Source organism: Haliotis asinina, chromosome 12 (assembly GCF_037392515.1).
Source record: "Haliotis asinina isolate JCU_RB_2024 chromosome 12, JCU_Hal_asi_v2, whole genome shotgun sequence".
Taxonomy (NCBI): domain Eukaryota; kingdom Metazoa; phylum Mollusca; class Gastropoda; order Lepetellida; family Haliotidae; genus Haliotis; species Haliotis asinina.
In genome coordinates this window covers 48,409,103-48,421,662 of record NC_090291.1, presented here as the reverse complement: position 1 = coordinate 48,421,662, position 12,560 = coordinate 48,409,103, and the positions used below count along the sequence as shown (strand labels likewise).

Genomic DNA, 12,560 nt, shown 5'->3' with positions numbered 1-12,560 from the left:
ACGCAAGCACGCACGTAAGCACGAACGCACGAACAAACGCACGCACACACGCACATACATACATACATATCTTTTGAACTGATATATAATAGGTTTTTTTGGTCTGCAATAATTTGAAATATTACATGTGTATTTCAAAGGTGAATGTATCAATAATGATATATAATATTGACTAGAAATATACAGGAAAAGTTGATCGAAAAAGTTGCCAAATTTACGCCCACACAGCGACCATACATTAGGTACAGTCCGGTAGGTAACATCATCTCGTGTCATCTCCCAATTCTCGACCTGTGATACCTATCAGTATCAGGATCACTGCGGGCCTAAATACTCGCCCTATCTTGTTGCTCACTAGTTCATATCGGAGACGTCCTCGGCATCAGGCTGTAGTTTGTTCTTATCTGCACAATAGACTCAGCTGAACGGGGATAATTGATGGTGTGGTGATTAAGCCTGTCTTCATTGCTGTTTTATTTCTTGTTGACATTTGTTGACAACACAATGTTGAATCAGCCTGAGAAAGGAGTAAAGAAATCGGGTTACTTAGAGATCAAACAGTCTTCTAAAGTGAAGAATAGGAAACTGAAGGTGAGACAAAATGCACTCTTTGTAGTTACTTGATCGGATTTCTGTTAAAAGATTCTATAAAATTCAGTCGTTATATTTTTTCATTTGAATTAGATTATTTTGTTTGCAAAATTTGATACATCTGTGATAACACTGATGTCTGGTGAAAATACTCATTTCATCGTTAATTGATGCTGTTTCCTTGTCTTTGCATGTGTTTGTGATATGTGCCATCGGGGGAGCAGAATACGTTTTGTGTTGCTGGTACGGTCATTATTTGATAGTGATTCGGTCTACTAATGTTTCAGCAAACAATTCCTATGAATGTAGAAATGGCTGTCTAGTGTTCATTTTGTAATAAGATGCAAATGATGCGGTGCAAAAGACTAGGCGAGAGTAGTCATGTTGACCTGTGATGTTAATATATGTCAGTAGCATATGATCCATTGCTAGAGAAGTACTGCATGTTTCTTGTGCTCATATTTACTTACTCTACTAAAATTAACAATTAATTAATATCAGTTATTTACTATCACTTTCTTTTCTTTATCATTCACTTGATTTGACACTTAATGCCATATTGTACATACTGATTATGATCAGAACCCGTTTTCGCACAAGTATGTTCCTCTTTATGAAAGAAATAAACATATCACCGTCAAATGTAAATAGTACATGTTTACGAAGAGTTTGTTTCTTTGCCGATGAGTTGATATGACGACTACAGCAGTGATTTGAGGAATTCATATCTATGTATTAAGTGGTTGGTTTTAATGATCTGAAACAAACAAACAAACAAATAATACTAAATTAACGACGATTAATACTACATGTGTATATTACACGCTTTTTATCTGTCAATACGAGGAATGCATATAAAGGATGATAAGTTTAGTTTTCTTGTTTGTTTCATAAGCAATGAACTATGGAAGATATTTCAGGACAGAATCAATATCTCTAATGGTAGTTGTGACTGAACCAAAAAGACCTAGGTGTCAATCCCTTCAAGGGGGACTCTTCCCCTTGAAATTGTACATATGTACAGTCTTTGTCTAAACCTTATAATTAGTGCCGTGTTTGAAACTGATATCGACTGTCCACAATGTGTGTACCAAAGTGTTCGTGTGTAAATATTATTCCACGAAATTGTTTTGCAATTGAGATAAACACATCATATGTCACATGTGTTCATTCTTTGTTAATTGCGAAAGCAGTACGACGCATGTCAGTGTCGTCATCACGTTTTGTCCCCATGGCTGTGCAATCACTGAACAGCCTGACGTGTCGTGTCCAAGATAATGTGCATGATGCGTTGCTTACATAAAGAGCGAGTAGGAGGATTGCTACAGCGCTCTTTGACATCTTTATACTATCAATGCATGGCGTCATCAGTTGGATATCGCTGCACATGGGGAATACGACACATGGGGAATACAGTTCTGCCATGTGTAGTTAAAACATGTTTAACAGTTAAATACCATTTATCGCAGTTTAATGAAAGGATGAAAACTAAGAATTATATTCCCATATGCAATACAGGAGTGTGTACATTTCTTAAGCCTATCGAGATAAAACGTATGCTTTCAGTTTTCTGTCGGTTTGCACAGTCAGTCATTACTACTATAAAATCAATCGCTCACTACCTCATTTGGAATCCGCCGTGTATTATTTCGTGGGGGCTTGAGCTGTTTAGCAAACGTTTTATTTCATGAAACACAGCTCTTTCACACGATTAATTTCACTCTGAGCGAACATTTTTGTTTTAGTGCTTAAAAGCAAAGGCAGTATTATTAACTGTGATGTTTATGATATGTTAAAGTACCTAATATTATAAATATGAATAGAGATCAGCGCATATCCTAATATGATACTATGACAATACTTGATATGCACTAACAACAAATCCCTCAGTGTTGATCGTGACGTATAAAATGTTGCCTTAATGTCTAATGACAGTGTACACGTATAACTGTGTCCACTCACACAACACCTTCTATCAAAGCACTCAGCAATATTCCATCTTTATGGCGACAGTCTGTGAAACATTGATCCAGACAATACAACCCTGTGACTATAAGGATCAGTCAGTTCTTCCATTAACCAGTTCAGAGTGTCAGTATGTGTATAATATAAAAAGAATGTTGACATTTGATGCAATATCCAGATAATACCTTTTCGTCACCACTACTTCAACAGAACATATCCTTAACCGAGACATATATTTTGCCCCTACTAACTTGCAAAACGAACATATATCTAAAAAAGCGTGTCCATGCCATACACGCTAAATGGAATAGTTCTGCAGACAGCCGGAATGTTGACATTGTATATTTACATCGACACATTGGGTACATTATATAAACTTATTATTACAGACTTTAAATGTCCAGTTATCGTCTCCTGTACGAGTCAGTGAGTACGTGTACCTGTAATCAGCGGCAAGGAGACAGGTCAACTGCAGTCCTTGATAAGCAGAGCCCGAGCATACGTTCTCCGACACTGAATCTTAAGGACAAAGTTTGCTCTCAATCACTATCATAATATCAATTAGGGATGGACATCCATTGATGGAAATTTACCATGTAAAAATGCTGCAAACAAAATAAGTCATTTATAGCTTCTTCGGGCTAAAGAATAATAATTACTGAATGTATTTTGATTTTTGTAAGAAAATATAAAAAAGTCAATAAAAAATCATTAATAAATCATCGCTCATCTGCATCTGATGAACTGACCGTTTGATGCTGTGAACCAAGATACTGTTTTGCTGCAACATCTCCTTCCGTTGCTTTTGCGGTAGACAAATTAATTTTTTTAAAAGTTAAGTCCAAGAAGCATAGCAATTTTCCCATGTTTTTTCTTCAAGTGTTTCTCAGACTTTTGCTTAAGGATATCATTTGATATTTATTGACTGTATCTTTTATCAAGCAGGTGTTAACGGTACAAGCAAATATACCCTGACATTGCACTGAAGGAATAACGAACTGCATCTAAACATGTGAAATATATCTGAAACGGCACCTATGAGCTGGATCTGAAACATCGCTTTATGTCGCAATATGACGATAGCAGATAAGTATCTGAATATAGACTGACTGATCGTGACTTAGGAGCGATCACTGACTTAGTGACCAACATCACCTAGATATCATGTCCACGAATGGAAATAGGTCACTCACCAGCATATTTAGTAAAAACATATATCATTGAAATGGATTTGCTGTTTTCCATTATCGTTAAACTCACTGTGAAAAGTAACACTTTCACTTTTATGAACAGTTAAGACGATTTATGCCACAGAGAAAACATATTTCTCAGTATCACATAGATGTAGACGAGTAGCACAGAACAATAAACTTTCCCTAAATCAAAAGATTTATCGTCAAGCACGGTGGTTCTCTAACACTGATGATATTCATTGGACAGACCCACGGTAATCAGGTGTTCAGAGGATGATAGTTGGTTCAGTGTATGTATGCCAAGGTTGACTGCTGGCTGTAATCGATAGTTTAATTGGATGAGGTGATTAACATGGTTGTGTGTCCAGAGCTGACGCTGTCACGTCACCTTAAACCTATATGCCCCTGACCTTTGTTGGATGTCCATGCGTAGCTGTATCATGCCTTCTTGCACCTATATGGCCGTAGCGTTTGCTGAATGTCCGTATCTAGCTGTGTCTTGAGAGTTTGAACCTATATGACCCTGGCCTCTGCTGTATGTCCATAAATGACAACGTCTTGTCAGTTTGAACCTGTACGCCTCTAGCCCTTGTTGTATGCCCGTACTTAGCTGAGTCTTTTCAGCTTAATAAAATGTCCAAAGCCTTGTCAATGAATGCCCTTCTTAGTCGCAGACAGCACATCTTCTACAACCGTCTTAGCATCAGAAGAATTTCAGGCAACAAACCTGATCGTGTCCTTTTTGTAATGCTAGTGAATTGTTTCACTGAATTTTCTGCCCCCATATGACAGCAATGTGATTGTAAGGATACGTATGTGGGGCCTTGTATTTGAAATATCTTTGAAATAGCTGTGGTGATGCTACGCAAATAAAGATATTAATTATACAAACACAAAATATTGAGAGGATAATAATGGTGGTGAAGGTAGAGATGTTGATAACGACGACGACGATGATAACAATGACGATGACGATGACGACGATGACAATGATGATGTAATATTGGATTCATATCTCACACGTTGTCATGGCAATAGATTTCTTGTTTCATTTCGTCAGTGACACATCATAAGACCATACTAAGAAGCACTCACGTTATGACAAACTGAACCGTCCAATACCTATGTTCACTTGCCTTTACATGTTTGTGTATAGGTCCATTCTTGGATATGTTTACCACAGTATTATAGATCCTAACCCATATCATCTTTCCAGCCATTTATATAATACACAAACCATAACTGAAGCAAGTCTTCTTTTCCCTTAGGTCACTTACACTGGACATTTTATTTTGAAATGAAGTTATTTCTGTGTGTCAAAATTACACATCATGCAAGCTTTAAGTGACGCCAACCATTTTACAAATACCAAATTAAAAGAAAAACATACCAAACAACACACACACAAAAAAATGTGGTCCGCCAATTAAATCTGCGATTGCTCTTAACTACACTACAGGAAACGCTACTAACTGTAAACTCCTTATGGCAATTCAAATTATAGGTAAATCATCAATGCTATTCTTTAAAAAATAGCTGCAGCGATTACCCATGAGAGGTAAAAAAAGTTGTCATTGAAAAACATGTATCATAGATGCATTCACTCATGACTGAACATTCGAGTACTTGAGTGCGTGCGGATTGTATCTAGATGTTGATAAAAATGTGATAAGGCTCGAACTGTCACACAAACCGATTTCCCTTATCAGAGTCTGTCCAATAGCAGCGGAGAAGGTTCAGTTTCCGCACGCTGACTGACGCGTGCTATTATGTAAAGATAAACGTTGTAACAATATGGCCTTGAACATCAACATATACCAGTGCACGCAGTTCGCTAGTTATCGGTGAGGATTCAGGTTACAACTGATCATTGACTATTCATGCTAGCTCTTGGAGGCAACAAATGGGATTGGGTGGTCAGGCTCAAATGGTTTGACTGATGTTGATGTCATATGATAACTCCCATGGCGTAGATCAAAGTTCATGATGTCAGTCACTGAGTTCTGTGGTCCAGACACAGGCCTGGTATATTACCTCGAGCGTAAACAGTAAACAAACAAACAAACAAACAAACAAGCAAGCAAACAAACAAACAAACAAACAAGTACGGGAGTAGACCATTGAAATTCGATGGCACTCCTTTCAAAACATGTTTTAGAATTTAATAGAGTTGTTATTGTAATCAACCTTGTGCATCAAGCTTGTGCACCGCTGTCATTTGCTTCAAAAGTTCAAAAATGAAACATGCAATTGTATAGATGACAGCTTTTTGTCTATTAGTGAGGCGTTATGATGTAGGTTGTTACATCGTTATCAAGCTACGAGTGAACACAACATGATAATGAGAGCTATATACAGCATGAATAACAATATATAACTGAGTAACATTACATGTACAGCTGGTACATTTTGAAGAAGCCAGTGGGAGACTTGGAACAGCATACTCTCTCATCATCTGGTTCTATTCGCTTTTGCTTGATGCCGATGTACGAACTTACGTCGAAACGTCTATCTTTGCAATAAATAAGATGTTGTCATCCGTAGAGTTGCGTGTTTCATTTTCACTGCTATCGTTGTTCTTGATTCATCCGAGTCTCGTTTTTCAAAGCAGTTTTAGCTTTATGTGGTCGTTGTGTTAAGCATATTCTAAAATTAAGATCACCTTAGCGCTGATATCTCCATAGAACGGGACAGTGATCCTGGAGGGAGACCTCTTCAGATTACACAGTACAAATTAAAATATTTTGCTCCAAGATTGTTTAACAACAGCATATAACATACACCTAAACAGCATTTGAGAATTTGTCTTTCTCCGTAGTCATGGAAACGGCGCTGGATTGTGGTACACCAGATGAGCGACCTCACCAGCGGTACTTACGCTGCAAAGGTAGAGGTGTACACTGACGCCGAAACAGCCAGTCGAACACCAGGAGACAGACAGACGTTCATTCTGGATCACGTGACCGATGTTCAACTCGCGACGTCAAAGACACGTCCCTATGCGTTTGAAATCGTGGAGACAGAACCAGTTCTAGTCTTCTCGGGGTCGTCTCACGATGAAACGTTGGAGTGGATGAACGCCTTTAAGAGAATCTTCTATCCAGAAAAACCAGGAGGAGAATACGGTAATGTTTTACTTTAATGCAACCCGTGAATGCCTGGGGTAGAATAGGCCTTCAACAACCCATGCTTGCCATGAAAGGTGACTGTGCCTGTCGCAAGAGGCGACTAACGGGATCGGGTGGTCAGGCTCACTGACCTGGTTGACACATGTCATTGGTTCCCATTTGCGCAGATCGATGCTCATGCTGTTGATGACTTGATTGTCTGGTCCATCTGGAATATTGCCAAGTGTGACGAAAAAACTCACTCACTCAGTCACTCACTCACTCACTCACTCACCTACTCACGTTAATACACAGAGGAAACGAAGGGAAGATTTATGTACTAATTATCTCGGAAAGAAGTCAACGTGGGATTTGATTAAGGTCAGAAGCAGTTTTGTTACTAGTCATGTGACATTTTGTCGACTTATTGTGAGAGAAAACGGCAATATTGTGCAAGTCATAAACGGTAGCCAGTGAGCACAGGCAAACAATATGTCATAAGATCGAACAATGTGAAATTCGAACCCAGGAACCTATGATGGTAGGACGGATGATGGACGCAACTCGAAGCAGGCAAAATGAGTATATAACAACTTTGGTGAAATTGCAAATTAAGATAATGATAAAAACGTAATTGTTTCGTGTAAATACATCAGTTGTACTCATGGAAACGAATAAGGAAACACGGGAAATTGCAAGTGTTCCTGTATTCTTTTCAAGGTTTATTCCCAAGGTATATATTGCACTGCGAGTGAAATACTTGAAATAAATAAAGGAACACTTGTACGTTCACGTGTTCCTTTAATCGTTTCTAATTTTTACTTCCAACACATAATTTTCAAATTACGTCTGTCAACAGGCAAGTACGATGTCAGTATCCAACCCAACACTCACTCTGCACGATTAAACCTCGATGGAAAGTACACGCTGTCAGTGACCACCAGTGACGTGTCCATTCAGTCATCAGATGGTGGTAACGTCATTAAATGGAACCTTGGTTCCCTGAAGAGGTTCCACCTGGACACAGAACCAAACGCCAATCAGAGAAAGGTGTTGGTCATAGAAAGTGGACCGTAAGTTATTTTTTTAACCCTCCTTCGCTGATTTAAAAAATGTGTTCGATCTAACACTGTAATGGCGGTGTTCGGTATTTGGTTTTAAACTAATTATGATTGACCATGTCCATGTCAGAGATTTTCAGTTTAATTGCACAAAACATGACAGATGAAATTTTAAGGGCAAGTCATGCTGGGATAGACGACGTATGTCTTCAGCGTAGTGTGTTTGTGTGGTTTTACATCAATACTAGCACCGTTTCAACAGTATCACTTGGGGGTGATTCAAAAGATGGGCCTGGCGAATATCACCTATGTGAGGAATCAAACCTGAGTTCCCTTGTCAACATTGTGGCTATAAGTATACATGCTGGTTACACCTTTGTATTCCAGAAATTCCTACACCGGAGAAGGCACATTCCGCTTTTTGTCCAGTCGTGCAGAGGCTATCCTCAGTGCCATAAGAATGTGCATCAAGGAAGCAATTGCTCTAAAACAAAAGCAACGAGAGTTGGTACCTCCGGATCCCAACAGAGACAGGGCGGTGTCATTCACCGCCAGCGAGAAGAACTTCTCTGTGTTACTTGCCAGTAGCAAAGAGGACCGATCAGGGTCGATATTGTCATCGTCCTCGAAGGGGTCTACTATGCCTTCCCCACCATGCTCCCCAGCGTCCATTTCCGACAGTCCACCTGTCTTACCAGCTCGTACAGTAGGGGAGCCGAGGGGGATCCCTAAAAATGCAAGTGTTCCCAATATGGTCGGACATGGTGAGGATACGGGGTACAGCCATATCCAGGGCAAACTTAGAACCATGTCCCTCACGTCTCGCACTTCCGTTTCATCACGTGATTCGGGAGTAGTGTTCCCTGAAGCTGATGGAAAGGGACCCGCGGAGAGAGTTCGGAAGGTTTCTGTGGAAAAAAGATGCTTCAGCAACTCTTTCGATAGTGCCGTGTCCAATGGTTCTTTTGAAGAGGCCAAGCGGAAAATCAGTGACGTTGAACAGTCCATAGAAGAAGAGAGCCATCCATTACCTATATACAATGATATTGACGAGAAACTCGTCATCAACGATTCTAGGAACAAATCCACGGATGGGAAACAAAGGAGGCATTCTACGGGTACGTGTAAAAAGGAGAACGACTATGAGGATTTAGATAAGTTCAGGAACAAAGATAAGGAAAGTGAAGGAGCAACAGCGAAGAAGACACAAGACATCCCACCGGCGTTACCAGAAAGGCCTCTTATCCTTCGTCTACGTCAATCGTCCAACGAAGAGAGTCCATTACAAAGAACTGGATCGGGCTCTAAAGCGTTCAGACACAGCTGTATGGCCAAACTTCCAAACTTTGATCAAGGACGAAGAAGTTCTTCAGCTGACGTTACGAACGAAGTCGGTGATAATACTGACCTCTCAAGATCAAGCAGTAAAGACTTGTATGCATCAATTCCAGACTTGGGTTCACGAGACAGCGTGGTTTCTGATGCGATTCCTATACAAGAAGGTAAAAGGCAGGCTTCTCCTCCAGGAGACGTCAATGATGTCTGTCTAAACATCTTTGCCCCCTCTGTTGGTGACTGGAGGATTTCAACAGGAACATCTCCACCTGAAGTAATCTCCAGATCATTGCCACCTACCCCTCCAGAAACAAAACCTTCAAACCATACTCCAGTGGAAGACCTTTTGGGCCTTGACTCTCCTCTGACAAACACAGATCATCTGCATGCTCCTCTTATCGATATTACAGAAAGCGAGGACATGACTGTGACCAAACCAGCTGATTTGTTGAAAGATTTTGATCCTTTTGATAGCAACTCAATGAGCAATGACTTATTGATCCAAAGTGATTGGACGTGTGCAGTAGCCGATAATAAGACCGATACAGGCCAGGAAAACCCTTACTTTGACATGAGTGGGAACAATAAGGCCGAAACAGAAACGGAAACAGAACTAATTTACGTAGCGCCCTCAAAGGAATGAAGACATGAACATATCACTCCGCCTTGGGCGCATGTCAGTTTCTGTATTGAGGAGGAAAACCGGCACTGAGGCTGCTTATGCACGTTCAGACGATGATGGTGCGGAGACACCTGGGATGACACCGAACGAATCCTGAATTCGAACCCGTGATCAGCAGATCCTGACACAACAGTGGGACATAACTCTGCACAGCACTCGTTCTCAAGGATTGTTGTGCTGACATTTAACATAAGACTAACTGTAGATATAATCAACACTCAATATAATGTGTCCAGAACTATCATTACGTCATTATTTATATGTAGTGATGTGATAGAAAATAGATGATAATGTGCAACCTGAGACAAAAAAGTGCAATACTGCGACATCTTCCAGAAACTATTGGAGCATCTAGCTTTGCCTGACAAGAATATTTCCTATGGAGAATTTGTCTGAGGTCACCGTTGATGACATTATTATGACAAGGTACACTTGTATATGCTGTTCGTCAAAATATGTCGACGATATTTATAAACAGACGTCGGGTCACATTGTGTATCACAGTTACCCCAAAATCAGTTTTAAACATGAACATGCCCAAATATGGAGTTAACCCTTCCATATAAAGAAATAATATAAAAGTACATTGCAGTGGCTATGTTTAAATCAGTAGAGAACATAATGCTCTTCAGTATTATCTAAGTTATTTCGGTCCACTCTGTCTTCACACCAGTTCCAGAGCATTACAAGTTGGCAGAACATCCAGACATAGGACTTCTTCCTTTTATTCTGAGTGTCTCCAAATCTTGTCACGACTTACAGACATACATGGTGAAGTCAACGTGACCTTACATTTTTGTCACAGCTACTGGTGCCTATAAACATAACTTACAACGTCGACTCACTGTTGGGTGTGAATCCGTTTATTGAATCATATCATGGGAAGACGAATACCCCTTCTATAAGACGAATTTACCCTTAGACATCTGGTCGATGTGAATAACACTAGGAACATGTGACTAGGTGATACAGCTGGTGACTGCTCCTACTCAACCTCACATTGTGAGCACTCAGAACCCAATGTCAACCACAAGACACGAGGTATGATCACTTTTAACCAGATAATCCATCCAACCAATCAAAATCATCCGTGTTATAACAAAGATTCCCATAAATATGGAATGCACGTGAAATGCTTATTCATCAACTTGGCCTACCCAGAGCAAGCACAAATACAGTTGGTCACAAAACTGAATAACATCATGAAACGTTTTTGTATGATTTTTATTGACATTTTAAATAAAACAAAATATAGAATACAATGTGGAACGTCACTGCTACATTTTATTCGTACGTGTATATAAATGTAGACCCAGTGTTATTGTATTGATACGTCATCCCCATCAACGTTTTCAGCAACATCTCAATCACCTCTTGTGTTTCAGAGAATGAATCAGTACAACAGTACAGTTTAGAATTGCGTTACAATTGATCTTCGGTAACTCACACCAGCCCCTGGAGGCGACTAACGGGCCCTTTGGTTGAGACATGCCACCGAATCCCAATTGCGTAAATTGATGCTCATGCTGTTGATCACTAGATTGTCTGACAAATATTTTCAGACCGGCGTCATATAGCTAGAATATACTTAAGAGCGATGTAAGAAAACTAACCAAGCTAAACCATAGTGCCAGAACGCTCTGACGTTAAACAGAAAAATTCGGTTTGATTAAAATGAAAAATCAGTGGTCGTTTGAAACATGGGGTGCAGACGTTGTAATATAACTGCGTGGAGCTCTTTGTCAGGATTATCTATCATAATTCACCTACCGTTACACTCCGAAAGAAGAATAAAGTTTAACATTGTGCTAGTGACGTATACTACGAGTAGGAGAAGGAATTGTTATTTTTTACCTGGAACATCTTGTGTCATCACTGAAAAGCAGCCGTCCAGCCATATACTGTCATATATATGTTGCCCTTTGCGCCCTATGATATTTGAAAGTTTGGCATGAGGACTGTCTCTGTCCTTACCTTTAGATGATTAAAATTATAAACGAACACTGTACATTGTCCAGATTGCAAGATGTCGAGACAATCGATTCTTCGAGTAATTACGACTGTACTCACAAATAAAGGGCATTTTGAAAGCTTTTCTGTGATATTTTGCTGAAAAATATTTTTCTGTAAGTGATGACACTTGAATACTTTAGCCGATTAGAAGACACCCTCCCCCCACCACCCCCCCAAAAAATAAATAAAAATAAAAATAAAAAGGAAAAACTAGTAAACAAATGACCCCCCCCCCATATAATAATAATAAAAATACACAAGATATACACGCTGTTTGTTTATGAAGTGCCTTGTTGAGCGACTTGTACATAACTATTTGTGTTGCAAAACATTTTACTAGATGCTAAACACACACTATTTGTTTATGAAAAACCCAGTTGAGTTGCACATAGCTGTTGTCATAGTTCCGCACCTTTTGACCAGTTTCAAAATACTGTACCAGAGGAGATTAATTGATATACAACCACATGTTAGTTTTTTTCTAAGGATAGACCAATTATCAATCAATGTATCAGACGTCATAATGAAAATTTTTAATATGTATTTGTGTATCACCATGCTCATCAATAAAGTGCTATTATCCTACAGCTGTTCGTTGTTGTTATGTGACCAT

At 39.4% G+C, this 12,560-nt stretch overlaps 1 protein-coding gene across 1 annotated transcript; it reads left to right on the top strand.

Annotated features, from left to right (window-relative positions):
* Positions 1-356: 356 nt before the first annotated feature.
* LOC137258356 (uncharacterized) lies at positions 357-12,169 on the top strand. The gene is made up of 4 exons (XM_067796008.1): positions 357-591; positions 6,568-6,874; positions 7,716-7,929; positions 8,305-12,169. The coding sequence occupies exons 1-4, from the start codon at positions 505-507 to the stop codon at positions 9,893-9,895; spliced, it is 2,199 nt and encodes a 732-aa protein (XP_067652109.1). The 5' UTR covers positions 357-504; the 3' UTR covers positions 9,896-12,169.
* The last annotated feature ends 391 nt before the right edge of the window (positions 12,170-12,560 follow it).

Coding starts and splice junctions, on each gene's coding strand:
- LOC137258356 (XM_067796008.1), top strand. CDS start 505: ATGTTGAATCAGCCTGAGAAAGGAGTAAAGAAATCGGGTTACTTAGAG. Junction 592..6,567: donor TGAAGAATAGGAAACTGAAG/GTGAGACAAAAT, acceptor CTTTCTCCGTAG/TCATGGAAACGGCGCTGGAT. Junction 6,875..7,715: donor AAAACCAGGAGGAGAATACG/GTAATGTTTTAC, acceptor GTCTGTCAACAG/GCAAGTACGATGTCAGTATC.